This window comes from Simochromis diagramma, unplaced genomic scaffold, assembly GCF_900408965.1.
Source record: "Simochromis diagramma unplaced genomic scaffold, fSimDia1.1 OVJJ01000150.1, whole genome shotgun sequence".
In the NCBI taxonomy this organism is placed as follows: domain Eukaryota; kingdom Metazoa; phylum Chordata; class Actinopteri; order Cichliformes; family Cichlidae; genus Simochromis; species Simochromis diagramma.
In genome coordinates, this window is record NW_024387083.1 from 464,399 (window position 1) to 491,143 (window position 26,745).

General features: G+C 42.6%; 1 protein-coding gene across 4 annotated transcripts in view; it reads left to right on the forward strand.

Moving 5' to 3' along the window:
• The window catches only part of LOC120742428 (glutamate receptor ionotropic, NMDA 2B), a 140,310-nt gene that overhangs the window by 54,780 nt on the left and 58,785 nt on the right, over positions 1-26,745 (forward strand). For all 4 annotated transcript variants that reach the window (XM_040045718.1, XM_040045720.1, XM_040045721.1 and 1 more), the window contains 2 exons: positions 22,649-22,792; positions 23,890-24,160. In XM_040045718.1, the coding sequence (XP_039901652.1) occupies positions 22,649-22,792; positions 23,890-24,160 (415 nt within the window). The remainder of the gene's footprint in view (positions 1-22,648; positions 22,793-23,889; positions 24,161-26,745) is intronic.

The window sequence follows — 26,745 nt, forward strand, 5'->3', positions numbered from 1 at the left end:
GGTGTATCGGCCAACTCCTACAGAGCTTTCGGTGGCAGACAGCCACCCTGACATAATCCTGCAAAGCTGAACCCTGTGCACGGTCAGGAGAATCAGCCGGGGTCACTGTCCAAAGTTGTCCTTTCTTACAGGCAGCACACAGCAGGAGGCGGTCTGCTTCAGCTGCTTTTTCACTGCTGTTTGGTTTGGGTGAGAGAGCCGCCTGGGTGGCCACTAGCTGTGAAATCACTGGGCTATTAAGCGCTCTGTGCTCAGATCCTTGTGGAAGTTCTGCAGTGCATGTGCGAAAAAAGCCTAACCCTGTAACCTCGAGTGTATTATATTTGATTTATGAGTAAACCATAACCCCCACATATGTGCGTTTGTTTATTGTGAGCAATAATTTGCACTCATATATGCAAACTGATATTCTAGTTTTAAAAATGTGAATTTTCTGGCCTTTTTTTCATCGCTCAGACTTCACAGGGTTAATATGCTTTGATAAAAACTGATGGCGAGCTGTGTAGAGGCATCAAACCGCCTCCAAATCATGACACTCTCTTCACTGTATGGAGGAAGATTTCGTGTTGGCACTGTATGAAGCCCTTTTTATGCCGTACACACTCCTCAACCTCAGTTTCATCAGTAAATCTTGTGGACCTTCAAGGACAACACCCATCTGTGACCGGAGCAGTAATAAAGTCAGATTTTTACCCAGCCCCGGTCTGTTAATCTGTGCTTTTTTAAAAACAAAATTAACTGACTGAGCAGTTTTGTGCTGTGCTTTTGGATTCTTTTCATTTTGGAGCCCATAAAACTTAATCATCTCTTTTACAGACAGTTTGTGCACCTGTGGGCTGATCAGTATCTAAAATCTCTGAGATGCGTTTTTCTGACTTTCTCCAGCTTTATGCAGTTCAACAACTGTTAATGATACGTCTCTTGATGTCTCTTTTTTGCATTGCACGGCAGATTCTTCTTTTAAATTGCGAGCTCCAAACGTCTGCTTTCATTATAAGCGAACGCAGCTTTAGCCAACAGCTCAAATTTCGCTGGTTTTGTATGTCTGAACTGCATGTTTGCTAACTCTTTACTGCATTTATCTTCTGTTGGTGTTGGTTGCCAAGCTACACCGTTTTTATGCAGTATAATGGATTCATTGTTGACCACAACAATACTGTGATTTCACAGCTGAAACTTCCAAAGTGTCCTTTTATTTCTCTCCTCATCACTGTACATAGATTTGCACCTGACCTACATGGATCTAAACAGTGTTGTAGCTCTGCGGCTCTATATGGGAGCAGTGCATGATTGTATGGAGACAAACAACGTCTCCCTTGGCCCAAAGCAGTGCTGAGGTTTGAGAACGAGCTGCTTCCTATACCGATATCAGCATCTTGACTCTCAGTAACAGTCGTCCGATTACAGTGCAGATACCCATGCAGTATCGGCCTACTATTTGTTCTGACCACTTCAAGCAACATTTTCACGAGTAATCTGACCCGTAGCCAGCGAATCTTCAATCACTTTTCCATCACAAGATTGCAGGGTGCATGATTAAATGTAAATGTAATAGCATAGCCAGATTTACAGTGCAGGGATTTCATTTCAGAGTGCTCTAGTAACTGATAGTAACCCCTGTCATGTTTTATTTTCATGCCATTACTTTAAAAGCGCTTGCCAGTTTTTTTTTTTCCAGTTTCATTTTGGAATGAGACCGTTTTCAACATTTGTCTGTTTGATCTCCTTTGGCAATAAGGAACAAAACAAATCACAGTGTATTTTGAGATGGAATTTCACTGACATGCAGTAGATTACGAACAAGTTCTGTTTGGCTATTCGGCCCCTGCAGTGGAAACTGGGTTATTGTCTCTGATGCCCTGGAGCAGAGCAGAGAGTGAGCAACATGCCTGCTGCCTACAGTAATATCAACATGCTGTCTTGTATCCAGGCTTAGAGAGGGTAATTTTGCACAGCGCACATTTTAGCATCATCACACAACATACTGTTTTTTTTTTTACTTTAGCATCACTTTTATTAGTTTTTTTTTTCTAAATCAGAGCCGACACCCAACAAGAGACTCAGCGACTTGGCTGATTTTATAAATCAACATTACAAAAGGTGAAAAGCTTTGCTTGTATTGCATCCTCCTCTCGGCCTCTTTGTGCTGTCAGTCATTTCGAGATGCTGTTGAGCATCACTGAGTGGCGATGCAAAGGGTCAGCAGCATGCCTTCTGTATAACAAACTATCCACTTCTCTTCTGAATACTAAAGAAAACCATTTTCTGTCAGAGTCCTGTTTATTCAGCTTCTCTATTAGGCATGAATATTCTAGGTAGGAACATGATTCTCCTGCAGTCTTAGCGCCGCTGCTTTGACCTTCACACTCCTTACTGGTGTCTGTCTGCTCGGTACGCCAGTGATTTACAAATGTAAAAGCTTTCTTGTGTGTTTCTTTTGATAAGCGAGCCAGCTGAAGGCTTAAATGTGTGCTTAAGGTCAGCAATGTGCACAACATGTGTATCAGACATTCCTTTAGCATCTTTCTTTTTAAAAAACACAGAATATAGAGGCCCCCGCAGCACAGCGGCTCAAAGTGTGGAAAGACTTTTATATAGGAGGCACAGTAGGACACGTTGCAGGTGTGAGATAGATTAATATATGTCTGTATTCACTCCTGTGTGGGCAGTGGGGAAGTGGCAGCAGGATGTGTGTTGTGAGTTGAATGGAGGGGGGGGGATGCAACGCTGTGTGGGTGGGTGCGTGTGTGTGAGACTTTTGAGTGCTTCTGAATGTTTTATTTGTGTAGCTTAAAGAAAAAAATGCATGCAGAAGACAATTGTGTGTTCTGTGTATTGTTGTGCTCCCTGAGTGTATGTGTGTGTGCGCGACACGTGTGTGAGACACACACACGCTTGACACACAAGTGGTGAGCGGCATTCTTTTTGTTCCCGACTAATGGCATCCTTAGCAGGGCTGTTACGATGGAAACCACGTTGCCACGGAAACGCAGCCCGTCTCTGTGAATTAGAAGCGTTTCGCTCCCTCTCTCAACCTTCTCTCACTTTGTCACCCTCTCGCTCTCTCTCTCTCTCTCTCTCTCGCTCTCTCTCTCAGTCTTTATGAGCCTCCCTCGCCCTGCTCCGTCCTCTCTCCGCTTCTCCTCTCCACCTGTCTCCCCCTAAATCTGACAGGACAGCAGCTGACGCCTGAAGAGAGGTTTGCATGTACACGAAAGAGCGAGGGGACAGACTGACAAGGGAAATGCAGGACGTGAGAGATAGGGAGAGATAGAGTGTGAGAGTGAGAAGAGTGGTGAGAGTGGAATTTTTTTGGTGAGGTAAAAACTCTCAGAGCGTGAAGGAAGGTGTGTGTGTGTGGGTGTGTGTGTGTGTGTGGGGGGGGGGGATTGAAATATAGAAACAAGGATGCTGCAATAAGTAAAAAATAAAAAGACTAAAAGGCCACAAGTACAATGATGGCTGAATGTGAGTATGTCACGTCAAATCATTTAATGTGTGGGTAGTGAGGGCATTGTTTTTTTTAAGACACAGCCACAGATGCCTGTCTACTCCACTACTTCTTCTCCATTCCTGTTCAGACTGTTTGAATTGATTTTAAACTACCTGAAGTACTGGTACAGTTTCATCTGAAGCCAACATAACCAGTGCATTCAACTAAAAAATGTAACTATTTTTCCATCACTTGTCTAAATTAATTAGTTGAACCTTCGCAATCAATTCCATATTACTAGTAAAAAAAAATATTGCTTTTAATGTTACAGGGAATCTAGTATCTCTATCTGATATTTTACGACGTAAGTTACATATACGCTTGAGTTAAAGATTTATGTACGTTCTTTAAGTTTCACTTGTTGATTTTAACTGTTGATTCATGACTTTTCCAGATTCAGGATCCCAGATTTTGTTTTTATAGCCCAATTTTCCGAGTCCACCCTGTGAAATGTTTTGGACTCTGCAGGATTTGGTTAACTTAATCCACAGAATTATTAGTGCACTTCAGCTCATGTTCTCGGTCATTCCAAAGGAGAAATGACAAAGTGGTTCAGGACAGGAAACAGTGAGTGACGGTGATTTCGTTGTGCTTCATACATGCTTTGTAGATGGAGGAACCGCTGTGAAAAAAACGTGTCCTATACTTTTTTGAGTTTCCCACCAGCACGCATCACATGTCCTTCACATAGACTGTATATAAAAGATGTTCCACCACGATGTCACCCACTGATTTCTAAACTCCTGTAATGAGGCCCTCATGTTTGGTATTTTGGCCGTGACAAGTGAGACACTGCCTACATCCTTAAGCATTCGCTGCTTTAACTTTATTTAACAGTAATTTCCAAAGCAAGGATCAGCCTACACTACTGCTGAAGACCATAAACTCATCCGGGAAGTGTTTACTGAGGCTGTAAATCATGCGTCACCCACCTGCACATGCGCCCAGTATCATCCCTGCTTATGATGATATAAACAGACATCTAAGCGCTCCCTTTAATTCCCAAATTTTCTTAATTGCAACAAGGGTCAAGCCAGGTCGTGTTGTATGTGATATCATGCTGCCATCAACTGGAGAAATACACTGAGACAGCAGGGGTAAAGTAAGGAAAAGGGGTATATTAGAAGGCAGTGTTGAGATAGTGCTGAGAATTAGAGGAGACAGGCAGTTTGAGTCCTGTTCCACATATGGAGGGAATACAAAATAGGGTGTGAAAACAAAGAGAAGGAGGGCAGGAACTGAGCGCGAGAGAGTGAGATTGATTATGTTCCCCTAAGTGCTTTCGGCATTATTGGAACTGTAATGTCCTCCCTAACCAGGCAATTTGAATTAACATTGAAGGGAGAGTGATTGAGGGTGTAAAAAAACAAAAAAACAACAACAGAGAAGCAGGACAAGGGAGAGACAGTGGGAATGAGTGAGAAAAAGAGAAGTAAGGAGGGCGAGGGGATGAAGGGGTGGGTTGGCAGGGAGACAGAGAGGAAGAGTGAGGGTCTGGAGGGAGGACAGAGAGATAGATAGAATAACTGGGTTCAAAAGTAGGACAAAAGAGAGAGATGGCAAGGGACAAAGGGAAAAAGCGTGAGAGAGGAAAGAGCATCCAGGGCTCCGAAGAATCGCAAGACAAGCCAAATTGAAAAAATCAACACGCTAAACTGTAATTTATACATTCCAGCTGGGTGCTGTGCATAATAATCCATTTGGAGGATAATAACTTTAGAAACTCCAGTTTAAATATTCATTCAAAACGCTGAATCGTCCGAACAAAAAAGCCCATTTAGAGGATAATAATAATCCAATCAGAACAGGAGGGAGGGAGAGAAAAGTAGGAGAGGTGTAACTTAAGAATGGACGGATGGGTTTGGATCGAGTTCGGATATAAAGGGGAATGGTGTTCAGTGTGCTTCCAGCAGAAATGGAGGGTAAGGACAAATGAGGACATACAAGTAGAGATGTTTCAACGTGGGAAATGATGAAGAGTGTGTGTGTGTGTGCTGGAGATAAAACATGCAAACAAGACTGATAGAAATGGAGGAATGGGAGTGACGCATGTGCAGGACAAGCACAGATGGGAGGAAGGGAGAGGGATGTGAAGCGACAAAGCTGGAGGAACAAAGAGAGTGACGAGTGTTGGGGGAAAAAAAACGTCATGTAAAGTTAAACAAGATTTAGAGCATTTGTCTGTTTTCTCTGCTGCCTTCACTCCCCGCTCCCTCTGGCATCTGACCTTTTCTTTCCTGAGTTGCTTCGTTCCTCTTGCTTCCTCACCCTTCTTCACCCCTCTCCACCTCCTGCTTTTGTACCTGCTTTCTGATTGAAGACGAGCGACCCCGAGCCCAGGAAAACACGCCACACATTAACAGGGGTTTTGTGCTTCGTGTTAAATCTATGATGTAGTTATGTAGTAATGGTAAACCCCTCTGAAACCCTACACTGTACCCTGCACTGTGCTATGATGTAACCTATGCCGTATCCTGTGAGGTACTGTGCAGTGTACACTATGCAATACCTCTAGCCATATCCTACTCCATACCTCACACCACATTATAGTGTAAGCTATGCGGTACTTTATGCTGTGCATGTCGACATGCACCTCTATGCAATGCTACTGCACCTTGCTTGAACCCAGCTTTTGTGATTGGCCTGTTCATTGCTCTCAATTCTTCCTCTGTGTTTTTGGCTGCACAGTTTTTTTAATTTGTCTGTCAGAAAATATAATACAAGGGATATATTATAATATATAGACTTAAAGATCACAGCAAATTCCATGGTGAAATTGCCAAAACTATCCAAGTGGATGTGAAAAAATGTACAAAATGGAAAAACTTTAGGGACAAATATGTTTGCCTCAGGAAAAAAAAGACCACAGCAGAAAGTGGGGACCCAGAAGGGAGAAGCTCACAATATTTTATGTGTTTGTATTGTGGCTGGCACGGCATATGAAACACTACTTATGTACAGTAGGTTATGTCTAAGACATAGCCTACTGTACCTCAGAAGTCTAAATCATCCATAAGCCACGCTTTAGCCGCACGAGCAGCACATTACTCTGAGGAGGACGAGGTGGTGGCCTGATGGAAATGAAAATGCCAAATGATGGAGCACCTGCCTCTTTAGTCTAATGAGAAACATTGTCAGGTGGTTATTTAATATCACAGAGAAGGAAGGGACAGGAGAGGAGCCAGGATGCTCTACATCCGGCCAAGGGTTTTCAGGTTATTTCGGATTATAGTTCTCTTCCAGGAAGAAGAATTCAACAGATTTTTAGATGATCACAGTTTACCCTCAAATCTTACTTATGTAAAGCTACAGGTGCATGATCAGCTAAATGTACTCAATTTCACGTAGAAGCACTTGTTATGCTGTGAAATGACATTTTATATTATATAATGTCATTTGATTGATGCAAGCAGTGTTTAGCTCTTTTAACTGTTTTGTTTGTAGTTTGACTTTTTAGATTCAGGCTCCTCCTAAGAGCTTCATACGGGCATAAAATAACAAGATGGTGCCAAAATGTTAGAAAACACCAAAAAACAGGATGCTATTACCGGGTAAAATTTTCAGGTGAACATTTTCCTTTAAATTGCAGCTAATTTTAAAAGTGTATCTATTAAGGCACTTTCCACAGCTGTTGAAGGCAAATTGAAGTTTGCATGCCAAGTACGTCGTTTAGCATTTGTCACTCGCCCTGTGTTGACAAACTGTATACGTCCATCATGTCCCAGCTGGTTAGCGTCAGCCTTGTAAGAATCTATTTTTAGACATGCAGTTTTTTCGTGTCCTGTGCACCTGCAGTTTATGCACGCGTTTTGGCCTCTTTGAAGCTCGCTCGTCTCATGATGCATTCAAACAGATCGTTTTGCAGCCAGCAAACGCTGCTCATTTGAGCTGATCCCTGTGTGACCTGACTTCGTAGCCGTGAGCGTTGCCGAGATCATCGTTTACTTTTTGGAGATTGTTTTTAACTTGATTTTTAATTCTGTTCATAATTTCCTCATTTCTCTGCCACTTTGCCGTGTGAGTTTGCGTAATTAGCCTGCATTTATTATCTGAGGAAAAGCGTGTATGACATAGAGTTATAATAGAATTCATGAAAAAATGCCTATAGCATATTAGAAGGTTGTGTTTAATAAAGCATTGTATATGCTGTGACTGTATGCCGCTCAAGTGTTTGTGTTTGTGAGCTCTAATTAAGTCTTTAATTGAATATATGCTGAATGTGTATATGAGCATGTACATGAATGCATTATTGCCACTCTGCTAGCTTTTTTACTGGACTGAAGCCCAGCTTGCCTGCTCGGTAAATACTGTTACCCTTACTTACCCTCAGCTGGTAATTGTGCAATACATTATGTCTGCTTTTAGAGTTCATACCCTGAAAGTACTCTGAGGTGAGGTAACTCATCACCCAAACTCACAATAATGCAAAGCACACCGCCTTACGGTGCAGGACTGTACCTCCATTACCTGCTGTGGGATTTGTCTGGTGAATGCCAGCCGACCTTTTTCAGGTTGATTCATGTCATGCATTGCTTTTACTCTTTAGATGATAAGCAAAGTTTAATATACTTACAGTATAGTTGTATTCCTGTATAATTTTCATATATATATATGTGTGTGTGTGTTTGTGTTTGAAAGCTTTACTCTTATGGTGCATGGATATAAAACTGTGCTCAAACTCCACAGTGATATCATGCTCCTGATATTTTTAGGATCTTTTTTTTTAATTGATACATTTTAATGAAGAATTCAGATTGTCTGGATGAAGAAGGCAAAGATAAAGCAGAGATGTGATGAAGCAAACAGATGAATGAAAAACAGCAGGAGAGTAATATTAGCAAGGTGATTAAAGCCAGGCAACGCACACACGGCACTAAACTGTAGTGTAGTAGCTGGGAAAAAAGCCGGTGTTGAAATCCATTCAGACAAAGAAGCTGTAATTATTTTTTCACATTCTGACATGAAAACTGGAAGATATCGCACTGCCAGTATGTCAAATACTTGTTTCTATAGACATGCACAGCAGTGAAGCGTTTGCCACTGGCATTTAATCGGCTCTTTAAGCGTGCACGTGAATGAGCGAGAGAGTCACCAGCGCGGGCTCCAGAGGCAGCTTCAGTTGTGTGACACAGCATTTAGGCAGGCAAGAAAACAGCGAATTCGAAAGCCAAAAGCTGGCTCTAGTGTCCCAGCTGGTGTGCCTGTGAAATTATACATAGGTGCACCTTATGCATATGCACGCTTAATTTCAAATGTGCCTGCTCGCGCGTCCTGCAGCACACAAGTCGTGTGTCGGCGTTCATCCGCGTGTGCGCGCGGAGCCTCAGCGAGGGAGAGGAAGAATAGTTTGCACCTCCGCTGTGAGCATTCGCTGGCTGCTGTTGCAACCAACTGTCAAGAGTGGAGGAAGAGGATGGGGAGAGGGAGGGAGGAATGTGAGCGGAATGACTTTGTGTGAAATCATAACCAGTCCTTATGGATGTAGAAAACCATACATCAGAGGTGTTTATGCGTGCGAAATCACAGCCAAGGGCTTAATCGGTCAGTAAAGGGTTTGTGGGCATTCACTGTTCGCTATAAACCGAGCTGTAAATCAGAGGCTGGGAGGAGGTGCTCTCATTGAGTATTTCTAACCAGCATCATTCAGGAAGATTGAGCCCTTCTTCTTAAAATGTTTGATGCGATGCCCAAAACCTTTGGTTAATGCTCCCATCCCCGCTGCTTTATGTGCCACTGAGTTTTAAGTCTGCCGGATGTTTCAAGATCTTTAGTAAACACTGACATTCTGAGTAAATAGATTTAAAATAGGTAGGTTCACATGGATCAGGAAGACCCAAATCAGGTCAAGCTGACTATTTTTACTTTCTTTATGGAGCTCAGCTTGGCTCAAATAAACAAGATGTGATTTTTTTTATGTTGAGGTTTTAAATCTGTTAAAATGTAATAATCCACTATATATGACCAGACCAGCTGGATGCTTCTTTGTCAGTAACTCTGTAAATAATTTTTTAGAAATCTAATTATATGGAATAACAACAAAGTGATTAATTGTTCCACTTAAAGTAAGTCATTCCAATTATTTTCTAGCATAACCTAAAGAGGTTTTACAAGTGCTTCGGGGAATTTTAGCTGTGTTTATTACAGGCAGTAGTGAGAGAACAGGAAATGAGCGAGATGGAGCAAAAGTCTGCCTTTCATTATCAAAATATTCTTTACTCTCTGTGAGTTGGCATTAAAAATGTAAGGTTTTTTTTTTTTGATATCTTTTATGGTTGTTTTACAAGAAAAAAAAAGCAAAATGCATATTTATTTAAAAAGAAAAGAAAGGGAAAAAATACCAGCTGAATCTCATCTGGCCTTTACTCCCTCCTCTTTTTTCACACTTAGTTCAAATGCTCAAGGATGAGCTTTATTAGCATGACCGACGGGTGCTGTGGCCGAAGCTGTTGGATCAAAAGTGCACGACCAAAGGAAAATCTCTCTTTTATTCCTAAACATGTATCGGTCGCCTCAAATTCACGTTCTATAGCTTGACGTGCTTACGTGGCCGTTGCATCCGACTGACAAAGCTCACGACAGCGGCACGCTGAACCTTTTCTCCCTGTTCTCCTCATTATTTTGGCCCGCTCCTTCTTTTCATCTCATCTGATTCTCTGTAAATACCGTGTCCAGCAGTGTGAAATCTGTTAATCGATCGTGACGCTGATTGCGGGGCTCTCTAGTACGGGGACTTTGGCGACAGAGAGAGAGAGAGAGAGGCTAAAACACCGGGGGGATAGAGAAAGAGAGTTGATTGGTGTGAGGCATAGTGAATATGATTGAGTGTGCACGTGCAGCTGGCAGGGTGAGAGGATGGGTGAGACAGAGGAGAGGAAAAGATGAAAGAGAGAGGGAGCATGTGCAAGAGAGACAGGAAGGGAATAATGGATGGGTGGAAGGTGTGTGTGTGTGTGTGTGTGTGTGTGTGTGTGTGTGTGTGTGTGTGTGTGTGTGTGTGTGTGCAGGGGAGCGAGGTTGAATGAAATATTCCTAATTGCCAAGCCCAAGGTTGCCGGTTGCTGGTTTAACGGCTTGATGACTCTAATGGGTCTTTGTGTGCCATTTTGATGTTGTTGTGGTTAAAAAGCTTTGGCAGCTACAGAGGACGCCTGTCACGGCGGCACGCGGAGGGAGAGGAAAGACGGGCTACGTGTGTGCATGCAGGTGATGGGTATGTGTGCAGAGAGAGGCAGAGATGGAGCACGGAGTGCAGAGTTGTGAATGCGAGAAGTAGAAAATGCAGTTATTCCCTCTTTTTTTTTTTTTTAACAAACAGCACAGCAAAATGTAAGTGGAGTGGGGCAAAAGCAGAGACACAGACAGGTGTCTCGCTCTCTCAATCTATATATAAAGCACTGGAGGTTTTCGTGGTTTGTAGAGCTGTGACCATAACAGTTTGACCGAAACAATGTACAGATGTGGTAAAAAGAAAGTACAATGTCTTTAAATTCTAAAGTTTTCCATGTCAGGACATAATAAAAATAATCTGTTCCTTAACAGGTCTTTAAATGTGGTAAATACAACATCAGATGTACAACAGCACATGAATCAAATGTAGTTGATTAACTGATGATCAGAACGTGTGAGCAAGTGGAAAACATTCCAGTCAGCAACCAGTCTTCCCAGAATGGACCAGTGGAATCTCTCGGAGGTCAGAGGATTAGAGTGATTAGAGGAACTGCTAAAAACCCAAGAGCAACATCTCAGACTCTACAGGCCTCAGTTAGCATGTTAGCTTTAGACTGATAGCAGCACAGGGGTAATGTTATGTAACATGACCTCCAAAAGGGGAAAATGAAGAAAAGCAATTTTAGCCGGCTCTTCTATGAGGCTGAAACTGTCTAACAATACGTGACCTTAGCACAGTGTGGTGCAACCAAGTTACATTATAGCCAGACAAAAAGAACTACATCAAAGTCAACCGCTCTCAAACAGGAAGTCAAAGCAAAAACATTACCAGTGTGGACACTGTGAGTGACCGCAAACTGGCTTTTCTAACTGGTGGAGAAAGCTGAATCTTCCAGCCCAGAGAGAGAAGTTCAGCTCTTCCATATGAATAAACCCTGCAGCACGAATAAAGACAAGGGAAACAAACTAATATTGCAAGAATATGACAACCAAAAAAAGAGAAAACCTGACATCGCCGAAGAAGAAGCAAAACGTGTCAGAGCCTCTTACAGCCGGAGGGGAAAAACCAACCAGCAGAACAACATATGAAACTGCGCTGATTCTTCTTTTAAAATGATTTATTTATCCTCTTTTATTGCTCTCACTGTTGTCATTTAGCTGTAAAACTATATCTCATCTCATCTTCTCACACACGCACATGTATATGTGTATATACAGACAAGATGAACAAGGTCTCTGCAAACGCGATCCCACTGCGCTCTGATTTTACTTTCAATCCATCAGAAATCCTCGTTTTCTTCATTTGATGATGATGATGATGATAGATCAGTGTAGCTGCTTCACGCGCATTAACTTTAAAGCACGCAGAAGTCTGGTCACGAACTCATGTATGCGCCCGTGCACTCGCAGACACGTCTGTGATTCAAGTGTTGGTCATATGTGGAGGTGCGTCTCGAAACTGTGGCCTGGCAGATTTAATTTATTATGAATCTCTGCGTAATGACAGCTTTAATTTAATGCATCTGTGGGGAAATTAGATAGAAATTGCCTTGATTGGCGAGCCATCGTCATTAACTTTGACCAGCTCTCTGACATCATCGTCCATCAACACAACCCTAGTGTGAAGTGTGGAAAGAAAGCGATACGTTTGCTTCTCACTGGTTGGTATCACTGCATTAACTAATGCGAATTAAACATTTCAACGAGTTTGCAAGCATGACCTTGGCTTTGACCCAGTGGGGGATTATTGCGCACAAGTTTCACTAATATCTGACCAACACTCTAGCAGGAGCAGCGATCCTTGTGGATTGCGGATGCCTCACCATGGCAACTCATCAGTCTTTGGCAAGATTACCTAAAAACTACTTTGGTTGCTGTTGTTTGTGTATATTCTTTTCTCAGCTATTGCTAGACTGGGCTTCAACAACAAAAAATGACCGGGTACAGTCGTATGGCGTATTGTCTGTCTTGTCTGTTGGTTTCAAAAGGGCCATATTTTATTACTCTTCAACTATGAAAATGTTGCGTAGCCTGAACCCGACATCAGGCATGCAGCTGAGCCTCGTTCCCACCGCTACATTTTTCTGTCAAGTGCCCTTTGAGCTGGTTTTTACCAACTTTGCTGTCAGCTTTAATACATTATTAAAGCGCATAAGAGAAAGATCTTGTATGTGTCGTTATTAGAATAGGGATTTGCGCCGATATGTGGGTGCATGTAAGATTTAGCAATATGTTGTTAATGGAAGTTACGTGACAAGGCATCTCAGGCAGTATCGCCGAGTGACGCAAAAGTAGTATGAGAACAGAGTAAACAAGTAAGGTAATGGATTAAATGAATAAAAACAATGAGTAATCTGTGAAAAACTGCAAAGGGATGACTAGCAACCCCAACACTGCTCAAGCAGGAGAAGGCAGTTTGAATTTTATGCTTTTATGTCTGCTTCTTACAAGTAACGACTACTCTGAGTGTAAATACATTTAATGACCACACTTGGCAAACATGCTGTCAAAAATAGGCTACGTTTGAAAGATTTCGACTTTAGTATGAGTGAGGTAGGGGAAGAGGAGCGTGCAGATTGGCTTATTGTCTTAGCCGTAGTCTTGTTACATGTTTGTGTTGTGGAGACAACTCCCTGCCACTGTCACGCCAGCAAAGCAGATTTGAATTTTAATTGTCATCACAGTGAATGAAAGGAGTCTTCACTGGGGGGAGCCTCACTTGTGTAGCAGAGACAGAGAGGGTGGTCTGTGTGAGTCAGAGATGAGAGATGAAAGCATCAACCTCTTTATTTTTCATTTTTTTATTTTTAACACGTGTTCTCAGTAATTTCTTCCACTCATAATTTCAGCGTTCGAGAATATTTGTTAGATTCGGTGTCAGAGAATGAGACTCATTCTGTAGTTGTGCCCGTTAAGTCACTGTGGATGAGAGCAGCAGCTAAATGCCCCAAATGTAAAGGCAAAAACACAGGGCATGGGAAAAGAGCAGTGGAGATAAAAGACGAGGGAGATAGAGAGGGTAGTCTTTTGCTTTGGAAAGGATGGGGCGAGGAGGTGGAGAAGGAGGAGGAGGAAGAGGGCGAGCGGAGATAGAGAGGGTGGTCTCGCTACAGACAGTGACTGAGAGCGAGCCTTTATCGTGTTGCCAGGAAAAGAACACAGAAGCACATATCAATAGTACTGTTATTTTTCTCGTGCTCTTCATCCCCGTCCTCCACACCCCTCCATCGTTCTCTTCCTTGTGAAGATTCGGCGTTTTGCGCATTTCGCCGGTTTCTATGATTCTTAAGGATAAACGGTGACCCGGGCCTTTGTTTTCTCACTGCACCACATACTGACGTATTGTAGATAAACTGTGAATCTGTGGGTGAGGTGAAGAAAGCCCGATAGTGGGGAGATGGGAATCTGTTTGAGCGTGCGCATGTATGTGTGTGTGTTTGAGCATTCGGTTTTTGTAGTGTGAAGTGGTGAGAAACAACCCCAGCGTGACGATGGCTCGGGGCCTTCGGCTGACAGCGCGGACCAGGTGCACCCTGGGATGCATGATAGATGGACAGAGGGAGGAAGAGAGGGATTGAGCCAGAGAGGAACAGAAAGAAAGCAGACAGGGACTTTAGCAGGGGAGGCCGAAGACGAGAAGGAAGGAAGTTAGCGGTTGTACAATACAGGGGGAAGAGGAAAGGTTAGAAGGATAAAAGAGGAGACCAAAGGAGGGAGAGTGGGGAAAGCTGAGGGCAAGCCAAAGCTGGAGATCGAAATCGGTAGATATGCCTGGAATGGTGGAGATAGCAGCAGAAGAATGGAATGAATGGATTAATAACATCCCTCATATGGATCTCACTGACCTGTGCCTTCCTCTACCTACTCCTCCTGTCTGCGTCGCTTCCCTTTGCTAAAGCTAGCATCACCTTTCCCCTCTTCCCTTTTGCTTGAACAAGGGACAAAACAAATATGTCTGACTATAGAAGCATGCTCACCCCTCTGACTCTCTAAACCACTTTACAGCCACTTTGGGACACTCTGTGGTGAACCTCAGAGTCTCCTCTGTCCCCGCTTCCACTCATGAATCTGTGACTTACTCACACTTTTTATGATGGTTGTGTAGTTGCAAATGAGAGAAACGAAAACAAAGAATCATTGATCTTTTCCCCATACCGCTTCTTTAACTTTCACCATGGTGGCTTTGGGTAAATCGTTTGAGTATCTATAGGCACAATGCTTCAGTCATCGTGATCTGATATGATGGACAGATTAGCTTGAGGTGATTTAATTTTGTATTTGCACTGGATGTTTCCTACTTGTTTCATTTACTGTCGCTTCATTTTTATTTTGTTCGTACTTTTAATGGTACTTGTATACATTTTGAGCAAGTCGCATTGCTTTGGACCTTAAATTCAAATTAAATAGTTAATAGTCTTTTACATGTAACTTGTATTGCCTGTGTGAGGTCTCTATTTTGGCTGTGCAACATACTACAAACCTCAAGTAATTAATAGTATCAGACAGTACGAGCAAGAAAAAATTGCCAGAGCAGCCTGTTCTTTCATTCACACAGGACATATTTTCCAAATCAAAACAACATAAACAGCTTTTAGGGCGAGGAGTAGCCAAGTGTTTGGTATATTTTATCCTGTCCTGGTTATCTGTTGTCTTTTTTGTTAACTTAACCTTTCCCACAAAAAATTATCAGCTAATGAAACTCTGCTCGGTTCTTACACTTGCTAACTTCTTTAACAAGTAAGCTAGCTATCGGTTGCTAGCTAAATTGCTAGCATGTCCCAAAGCTGTGTGTTGCTATTTAAAGGAGTCTTTAATCTGAGTTAAATACCTACAACTTGTTAAGGTTCTACACATGAAACCTCAACGCAAGAGAGCTTCTCATTTAAAGCCTCAGTCACACAGGTGTAAAGATGAATCAGCAACTGCAGATCTGATCCGATGGACCGTTTGACTAATGTCAATGACTAATGACTAATATGATATGTCTGTGATCTCGTACAAAAATCAGTCTTGCCAAAGTTATACCTCCATCTTCTCATTTATCCACTCAGCCTCTCCCAGCGGCTCATTCACAGAGACACAGATATAAAAACCAGAGTACACCAATTTAATTTGTAGGCTCACCTTTCCCTCTAGCCACCCTGTTCAGTCTTCTTAGCCTAACTCTATGAGACACACAGACAGACACGCACAAAGAAAGACCTATTACCGTTCTACAAGGACCAGGGGACAAACAAGAGCAGCAGCAGGAAGGGCATCAGACTGCAGAGGCCCCTCTGTGGGTCGTCTGCTAAACTTAGAGCAGAAATGGGCCAGAGAGAAACAATCTGTGCATTTGTGTGTCTGTGCCTTAGTTTGTGGCGAGTCTGAGTGTTAAGTGCTATTACCTTTCACTCAGACGCTGTCTGATTGTGTTAAGACGTGAACCGAAACACCCGTTTGTTAAATTTGTTCTTTTCATCCTTTAAATACCTGGAAGGGGACGTAGCTGTCACGTCGCAACGCAATTATGTTAAAGAAAAATCTGTCAAAAATTATAAGTGCGACCTGGGCTCTTTTTTTTCTTTTTTTAATTAACTTGAAAAGTACTTAGAATAAGGTCAGTGTTAATTAGATGATGGTCTGACAAATGTGTGAGCTAATTAAGCTTGTATGTGTTTGATTAAAGATAAGTAGACTTCCATGATAAGAAAAGGGATGATGAAGCATGAGAAGAGTGAAGTACGGGAGGGGAAACGAGACACCGCGAGTGAGGCGAGGTTTAATTGAGGTAGAGATAATAATTGTGGGTGAAGCGAGAGAGGGCGAGAGAGAGTGCACGAGGGACGGGGAGGTGGAGGAGGGGGGGAGGGAGGATTCGTCATCAATACGTAGTGCATATGGTGATGGTGGCTTATGCTCACAGGCCTTATCGGAAACGAACACTTGTGTGTTTGTGTGTGCGTTGCCTCGCCCTGCTTCTAGCTCCACTGCGTGCCTGTGTGTGTGTGTGTGTGTGTGTGGAGGCCTGTGGCTGTGGCGAGTTTATATCTCCTGCCCACTGTCTTTTAAATTCACTATATTCAAGCGAAGGCCAGCTGTTCCCTCTTTCCTCCCGCCTCACCTCCCACTCCAGCTCTCTGTTTTTCATCCCTCCATCCTCTTTTTCTCTGTCTCAGTCGCTCGCTCGCTCTCTCTCTGGCTGGCTTCTCGTTCCATCAGGCAGTGCAGCAGCAGTCAATAGCACAACCCCCCACCCCCCTCGCTCAAGTTCAAAAGATCCTTTATAGGCAGGATAGAAATATGCATTGCCAAAAACCTCCCAGCAACAGACACCATCATCTCACTCTCCCTGGCTTTCTCTACCTCAGTCTTTGTCTCTCTCTCTTTCACACACACTCCTCTTTTTTTCCCCGAATGCTACTTCCTCACTAAAAACAGATGCCTCAATGACACATAATGCTCATAAAGTTATATAAAAATAGCAGTTCTTATGAGTTAATTGGGATCTAAGCCTTGCCCCACATTCTCACATGCTGTTAAGGGGTTTTCTTGCTTTTTTATGCTTGTGAATTTAGGATAAATATTCATTCTTAATATGAAGTCTGTTTCATTGTGAGCCGTGGAATAGACACGGCATAGTTAAAGATATGTAAAGTAAATACGAACCTACAGGCACAAATTACAGTGCTGCACAGTAGTCTTAAGCCACCCTTTATTTCTGAAGGTCTGCTTTTTTTACTTATTTTCAGTCCAGCATTTACACCTGATCATTTTTAGGGAAATGTTTGTTTATTTGTTAAGCCACCAATGAATCATTCAAGCATAAAAAAAGACCTTACCCAAGTGATAAAGGAGTGTTGTGTCTACACATAACAGCAAGCTTAGCAAATAACCTATTTTAAATGTTATCTTTAGGTGAATTGTTACTTGCAGCCTGTCACTACGGCACATAATTTGTTCCCATTTCTTTACTTGAATCTGTGAAAAATGCCAAAGATAACACAGACAGGCATAAACTAGTATTTTTGCACCAACAAGCAACAAGCACCAAGAGCTATTAGCTGAAAACTTGGCATATCTCGACATGGTGTACAGTGTGTCCTTAAACATTTTTAACCTGGACAAAAGGACAAAAGAAGAAGTGGTGGGACTAAAAAGTATCTCCGGCAGATAAACAGTATCTGCATCTGTCATGTCCTTAAGAAACAGGAAAAACAGACCAGCAAAGACTTGACACAGGACCTGCGAGATGCATCTGACCCTTCAGTCGATCCATCTACTGTTGACTGAAGCCTCATTAGAAAGAAGTCTCAATGGAAGGGAGGCTGTCAAGAAGCCATTATTAAGGAAGGGAAACAGGGAAAAGGCTGTGTCATGCTAGATTACACAAGAACTGGGCTGAAAATCAGTGGGAACAACTTTATGGAGTGATGAATCCAGATTTGATATTTTTGGTTCAAATCATCATCAATTTGTTCAGAAGAGGTCAAGACTGAGCTAAAAAAAAGTGACTCCCCTTCATTTTTAGCACACTGCCTTGTCGGAAAAATATACCTGGATAGAAAAACACACATGGATTGGCCCAGACATCAACATTATTGAAGCAGTGGGGGACCATCCTGACAGAGAACAGAATAAAAGGCAGTAACATCCAAAGAAGAGCTTTAAATGTCCTTCAGAAAGCCTGGAGAACTATTCCTGAAGACTACTTAAAGACATAACAAGAAGCTGCCTAAGAGAGATCAGACTACTGAAGAATAAAGTTCATCATACAAAATATTAACTCTCGATCTTGTTAAAGTTAAACAAAGTTAAACTATGTCTTTTTTATTGCTGATATTTCAATACTAGCTTGGCTAGTATTGAAATATCGGCTTGGCTAAGCTAAGCTAAGCTAGCTACTATGGCTAGCTTAGCTTAGCTTAGCCAAAAGGAAGGAAGGTTAGTTTTCTTTGCCAGGAAATACTAACTGCTTCCAGGATGGTATGCTGTGATGTAATAATTATGAGGATACAGTTACCCAGAAAGCTTGCAGTTACAAAACAAGTTAAGTTTTCCTTTTTAAATGGTGAATCATGCATTTACAGGGCCGTGCAGGGATAACATAGCAAAGCAAGAAGATTTATTTCCAATATATTCCAAGCCTGCTTGAAATGATAAACAAATAGTTAGTTAATTACAATTGAATTACACAAAAACATCTTCAGAGCCACATTACATCAGCACAAACTAAACCAAAAATAAATAAAATGTTCACAGTAGATCAGGTGACGAATGGACTGGCACACCTTACCTTGGAACTATATTAGTTCACTCCATTAGTCCAAATTGCTTCCCACTAAAACCTCAGCTGACACGTATCCTCCGACAGCCATGATTTATCTTTACGCAAATGGCGCTATGTTGGTTTTCAGTTGCAGTAAAACATAAAGGAGCGTGAGCATTACATCTGTAGCTGCACGTAAACATGTAGCTACAGAAAGCAAAATGCAGCTAATGTAAGCCAAAAATGCTTGCTCTTGACCCCTGTGTTCCCATTTAGTATGTGCTTTATGTGATCACGCTGCGATGCACTTTCCCGTTTAACGGTGCGCCTCATGTTGTTTTACTATGTCATTATTTGTGTGGAGTGTGCGTGAGTGCCTGTGTGTGTCTAAAGCAGCACCCTGGTATTATTCTGTGATTGCGGTGTTGATTTGTCTTTTTGTGTTGGAATCCTCACTTGGAGGATGGGTTTCGATTGCCGCTGCTGCTGCTGTGTATGTGTGTATGCTAACAAGAGATTTTGTGCCTGCCTAAATGTGTTTATATGTGTGTTTAAAGCGAATTATGTGTGTGTATTTTTGTATGTGTGTGTGCATATTGCAGAGCAAGATTGGAAGTGGGTCTATTTCTTTTGCAGTCACTGATGTGCCCCTGTGTGTGTAATTGAAATACCTGAGTTATTGACTCTCCCTCCTCTCCAAGTCAAATAACTGCTCCAGGAGTGTGTGAGTGCACTCATTTGGAGGCTCTGGGGCAGAGCAGGCAACTCTGGCAGACCAAGACCTATCAACCACAGAATACACACACACGTGCATACCTAGTACAGAGCCTTTATGAGGCTAAATCTACTCAACTGCAGACACGCAGGCACACTGAGGCAACGTTAGAGGCAGAAAATCACACACATATGTATTAATAGAGGTGCTCACACGCACAGTCGTATGCCCAGAATACATTACATTAACTTCAGTGGATCATATAGGAATGGAGATTTGCAGATGACATGCGGCAGCCAGTGCATTGCCTTTAGTTTCCTTATTAGTCTGCCCAGCTGATGGATGAGGTAGGGGGAGTCTAAACCTAAGCTTATGCCAGCCTTTGGATACAAATTAGAGTTTTTTCATGGGACTTGCTTTTTGTCCTCATTAGAGGGATGCCTCCCATAATGTGACAGCATCCCTACAACCTGAGTAATACCTGACTTCTCTCCCATCGACACACACACAAACATATGCTCGCGTACATACATCTCTATTTTGCACAAACACACACGTTTCACACAGAGGAAGGCACACGTGTCTCTCCTCTCTCTTCCTCTTTCTGACAGCAGAAGTCCTGTCTCTGTGGTTGAACAACTCAGGCTTAGCCTCCTCTGTAAATGGGTGGCTGACTGCCTGACACACACACATACACACACATTCACATATGCGCTCACACACCTCCGTTTGCCTGCTCCTTCACTGACTCCTGGCTTCCTGCCCCTCACTCGCTCCATGCAGGATCACAGCCGTCTGCCAGCCTGCCCTGTTCTTCTCCATTCATCCCATTGTCACCACATTGTCCTCTGCCTCTGTCCCTCTGGAGGCTTCAAATCTCAGCTACATCCCCACTGCTTTTTTTAAAAACATTTTTTGTACATCTCTATCTTTTTTTCCCTAGCTTGCTTAATTCCTTTTCCCTCCTTTTGGTTTCTCTCTGCTCTTTTCTCTTATCAGCTCTCTCTTCTGTGGTTTTATCTGCTCTTTCTCTGCCTCTCCTTGTATCTCTCCATCTCTCTCTCTCCCCTGTCTCCACCGGCCATTCATCCCAGCGTATTGTGTTGTATAGTGTATTGTTGCCTGTGTACAGTAGCCAGCACTGACGTCAGCTGTGGATCCACAGAGAGGACAGTGAGCGGCTGTGAGGTGTTTTCAAAGCCTTGCTGGCCGGCTTCTTGTGCCTGGCTGACTGACTTGCTGGCCCTCGAATCCCCCTGTGGGAATTTTAATGCTCGCTAATCGATCACCTCATGCCAGCAGAGGTGATAATGTGGCCAGGCCCTAATTATTGTTGCTGTAAATGAAGAGTGGGGTTTGCAGCACTTCATTTTAGTCAAGCTACCAGCGTCTTTTCTTTTTTTTTCTTTCTCCAGTATCTCCAAACCCCACCTCCCGATTTTGCATTTGCCTTGCTCTTCTTTGAGCATGTACTTTTCTCAAAGGCTAATGAAAATTCTGCAGACCTCTGGCACTCTGAATGAGTGTGCTGGACAGCACATTAATACTGCTCTTAAGAAAAGAGAGATAGAAGGAGAAGGCCAGAGGAAATGGTGGTGGGGAGGCAGGGCGGCAGGGGTGCTCTATAGAGGATAAAGTGGGGGGGAGCGGGAGTGCACAAGTCTGGAAATTCAATTATAACCGTGCCCTGGCAGTAATTCCAGTGGTATTAATGGGACGGCAGAGCGAGAGACGAGATGGATAGAGATGAAGAATGAGAGAAGAAGGGGCGGAGAAGAGACAGAAAGTTGAGCAACAAATGGATTCGAGTTAGCAGCGAAACACGGCACGACGTCAGAGCTCGCATCATTTTTTCATGATCTCGAGACACAGCTCCTGCACCGGAGCTGTGTTTATATTTCAAGCAGCACGGGGATAATGACATGTTTTCACCCTCATGGATGCAACGCGTTACCCTCATTACTTGCAAGAGTTCTCATCTTACATGCTCGCCGTACACCTCGACATGCTGCCTCAATCGCACAGCCCTGATCTCGGTAATGCAGCAACAAGGTAACAGATCAACCCACGTGAATCCCCTGGGAGGGCCAGGTTAGCCTTTGATGATGAATGAAGTGCATAAAGAGTCCTAAGACGCCGGCACCAGTTCTGCCTGTTTGCCTGGTCTTACTGTCAGCTTCAATTTGCTCACATGCAATTAAAAAAAAACAAAAAACAGCCTCATTCTCATTCATATCATTTGCCACATTAGAAGCATGAATGCTGTGACCATAAACACACTACTGTACATTGTGTACACGCAAGTTGGACACTCGCAGAATGACTCACAGACACAAACACACATGCAAAATAACCTGCTCATGTTGCAGAACTGCAGAGTCCTGTCTAGACGAGTATTTCTCACCTCCTCCTCTTCTTCTGTCCACCTCGGTATTCTGTTTCAACACTCACGGCAAGATGCAGGCTCGGATATCAGTATGTAAGCAGTGTTTATTGGAGTGTCTGTAATGCTGTTTGGTTTGGTGTACATTTAACGTCTCTAGACTGAGTTTCTCCCAGCAGACAGACTCAGTCAGGGGTTACTGTGTGCCATTTCTTGTTTGTTATTTAAATCTAGTACTGTGCGGGCTAAAAAAAATGGCCTTGTTGGCTTTAATAAAACAAAAATGATGAACACGACCTGAGAGATTAAGGACAGCAGCTTGAAGCCCTCAGAATTTGCTCCAGCCACCCCCGTGTACAAACTCATTAACAGAGTCATAAAGGCAACTAATGAAAATCATGACCGGTATCATTACAAGACCACTGGTGTCCTCTCGCCTTTTCCCTCTGCGAGCGAGAGAATAAAGGCAACTAAATTAATGTTCACACCAATAATGTTACAAAAACACAGCCGTCCTTTAAGTAGCAGCTATTCTCCTCTGCGTGTGTGCAGCCACCTAAATTAAAGTTCAGACCAGTGTTGTTGCATAACCGTTTACACTCCACATCTTTGTCCTTCTGTGTGTTTTTCTGTCACTTTCAGGATGACAACTCCATGTTCTTTCAGTTCGGTCCCTCCATCGAGCAGCAGGCATCAGTCATTTTGAACATCATGGAGGAATACGACTGGTACATCTTCTCCATTGTCACAACGTACTACCCGGGTTATCAGGACTTTGTCACCAAGGTAACCGTGCAGCTGATACAACACATACAATCAATCAGGATGAAAGAGATGCAGAACTTATGATGTGGATGTGTTCCCAAAAGCCTAGGCATTTTTAAATATCTAATATCTAAGTTAGATATTAGTCAGAATATTCACTTATACTCCCAAATCTTTGCAATCAGGGATAATAACAATTAAATAATAAAAATAATAATTCAAAAAAAGTCCAAAAATAAATGTAGTTACAAGTAAGATTAAAACATAAATGTACTAACAAACAGATAAAATATATATAATATAATTTTGAATTTGATTTAGACGCTTGATTTTAACACATAAAGCACTACAGTTTTACTCACTAAAACCACAAGCAACTGTGTGTTAGCCCTGCGACAGACTGGCGACCTGTTCAGGGTGTACCCCACCACTCGCCCTATAACAGCTGGGATAGGCTCCAGCAACCCCCGCGACCCTGAAAAGGATAAGTGGAAGCGAATGGATGGATGGATGCTCCAAAAGGCACAGACACGACAAACGCACTTCAGTGTTCAGTGACTCTGATTAGCCTAGCAGTCAGCTATCAGCTACAGAGGCCTGACTTTAAGCCTTAAAAGTTGTTTTAAAAAAAATCACCCTCTGTATAGTTGTCATGAGTAGAAAGATAAATTAAAAGCATTTTGTGTACCAGACTGTAAACACGTGTATTTCAGCTGCAAAGTTTTAACATGGGAGTCTTTGGAGACTGACTTTCTTTTGGAAGCGCTTGAATAACTGCATGACTGTATTTTTCAGTCCCAGGGGTTTTCAGGTGCTTTGTAACACAAACTGTATGATGCTGATTAGAGATGTGTTTTATAAACATTTAGTAATTTGTATAAACCCAAATGCCTGATCTGTGAAGTGAAGTGCTAAGTAAAAGAAATTCCAATTCAATCTAGTGATGTAGCCACTTTGTTTTTAATAAACTGCTTCATCTTGGAACAATAAACTAAAATGCAAGTCAAACACACATTGAAACACACTGTTGACAAAAATAATAGGGTTTGAATTTTTTTGTCTTGTTAAAGACTAAAGCAAAGTACATTGTGGTAATCAGCCCCTTCTACCTACTGCAGATTCGTAGTACCATCGAGAACAGCTTTGTGGGCTGGGAATTAGAGGAAGTTCTACTACTTGACATGTCTGTGGACGACGGCGATTCGAAGATCCAGAACCAGCTGAAGAAACTCCAGAGCCCTGTTATTCTTCTCTATTGCACAAAAGAAGAGGCCAACACTATCTTTGAGGTGGCCCACTCTGTTGGAATCACGGGTTATGGCTACACGTGGATCGTGCCCTCGCTGGTTGCTGGAGATACTGATGTAGTGCCGGCCGAGTTCCCCACAGGTAGGAAATCTGAAACTGAACCAGAGTTCGGACTTAAAATTGGATCACAATGAAATCATAATAAATGATCTTTTATTGCTTTCAACTTAAATCCTACACATGTGGAGTTTAACATTTACATAACATTCAGTGATTAGGTGAGAATTTGGAGTGTTACAAATACATCCATTTTCAGTACAGAAGATTGTAAATGAACCACGGCAGACCCGATAACATTTTTATGCTTTTCAGCATACTTTGTTATTACTATTGCTGTTCACAATCACACAGCTGCAGCTTTGCAGCTTGCAGTCATACACCTACCAACAACAACAAGGCGTGATCGCGGATGCTGCTCAGGTGTGTCCGCCTCCCCTGCAGCGGCACTGCAAACCACGCCCGCCACAAAGATGTTGCCCTAAAATGCTTGTTTTAAATCATAATTGTACGTACCAAAGTTACCAAAACATGTAAATGGCCCAGCTTTTATTGCTAGTTGTGCCAGCTTTAGCAACAAAGCTGCAACCGACACCTCCGATAATCAAACATCGGCCTCTGCATGGCTGCTGTGGAAATTTTTGCAGAACTGCATAGTGGATGCACACTGGATCTGTTGTTTTCTCAGTTCACGCTGCAGCATGTCAGTAGGGTTCAAGTCTTGACTTTGACTTCACCATAAGTTTCGTTTATTGCTTTTAAGCCGTTCACAGGGGGGGGTAATTCTTGTGTTCAGGATCACTGCACCACTGCATACCCCAGAGTGACAGACTGATGACCTGCCATTGTCCCCACTGTCACTGTCAGAGACTTTCTTTAAGGGAGCAGAATTCATGTTTTCTGCAATAATCACAAGTCGGCCTGTAGCAACATAGCATCTCCACTTTATACAGCTTCCCTCAGCTTTGACCGTTGGTAGAATGATTTGTTTGTCTTTGTTTGGTTTATGCAAACTGTGATGAGACTCTTGGCCTCGATCAAATCCATAGAGTATTCTTCCAAAAGGTTTTGTTGATGCAAAATTAATAAAAGCCTTAATGTATTGTTGGGATAGCACTGATTTTCACTTTACCACTTCTTGTTGCCATTTTAGCCCAGAGCCTTCAGGTTAGCAGAGTAATAAACTGACCTTTGTTGAGTTTAGACGTGACTTTCTTTGGATGTTTTTGTTGGGTTGTTTGAGACTTTCCAGAAGTTGTCACTGTATTAGAGGAATTCTGGAAGGTCAAGCACCTCTTTGAAAGTTCAATCTTGTTTCAAAATCTTCTTTTATAGATAAATCCTTTGTGGACGTGCCTTAGAAATAGTCTCATAAACCTTTCCAGAAAGATACTTCAATCACATTTTTTTTCCTTGTCTCATTTCTTTTGGCACACTGTGCTAATGTTGAGACTTGAATCGGGACTGGCAATGTATATTGTGCAGACTATATATGAAAGTTAAAGATGGCCACTCAAATGAGGCAAAGAGTTTCTCCGCCCATTGACGTCCTTACAAGTTGACAGCCTGAGGACTCGCCCCCTGCTGGCACTTAGAAAGAACACAAGTTTTAATTTCTTCATTTGCTTCATTTTTCATAAGAAGAAGAAGCTGCAGCCGAGCTGTGGTATATACTGCACCACATTACAGAAAAGCGTTTTGTTTCATTTCCAAAACAGTGATAATGATATAGTAAACTTCTTTTAGATCGGTCCTAAAACCGACTCTCTGTATTTGAAAATCATAATGATCCGAGTAGAAACAAAACCAAAGACGGACACAGACGGACGGCAGAACCACTGAAAAGCTATTCCTTAAATTTTCTTTCCAGTTCACTGTTGGATTGTTTTGTAAGACAAACTGACCTTTTCTAACAAGAAATGAGGGAGCCTCTTTTCTCCACAGCACCACCGGAGGTAACCTTTTCAGGTCAAATGTGAAACCAAAGTGATGTCTAAGTTGGGGCACATTAAAACACTCAACCTGCTCACGCAATTTGTCAGGCAAACCTGTCAGGCTGATTCATCGAAAACGACACTCAGCGCTTGGGGGTGGACAGACATTTTTTAGAAAGGCCATCTCTCAGTGGGAATCAAACCTTTAACTGTTAGTGATGTCCCCACCGTGCTAACTAATGGAACTTTCCTCAACTTTTGGCTCTCTGTGGGAGAGAAAACTGTAGAGGAGGTAGTATATCTAAGCTAGACGTATGAGCGCTGTAATTTGTTGGTGTTTGGCTGGTTGATTTACAACGGAGGGGCGAAATTACACTGCCGCCTGTTCTCAGCAGTTTCTGGGAAATGGTTTTCCAGGCGGAACCTGAGACCGTTGTCCCGTTCAGGCACCGTAACTCAAACCTTTTACCTCTGTTCCCCTATTGGCACCCACAGATGATTTACTCTTGAGTGGGAGCTAGGAGTGTGTTTGCAGGCCAGTCTGTATGTGTGTGTGTGTGTGCGTTTGTTTTTGTTTCAGTGTGTGATGTCTATGTGCATTTGTCTGTGAAAGTTACGATTGGTTCAGGGTTTAATTTGCATGAGAAAATAATGAGCGAATGTAATCAAATGGGTTTTGTGTTTGCGCACTGCCGTGTACTTCATATGGTGAAGGACGACCGGTGTTTACTCGTT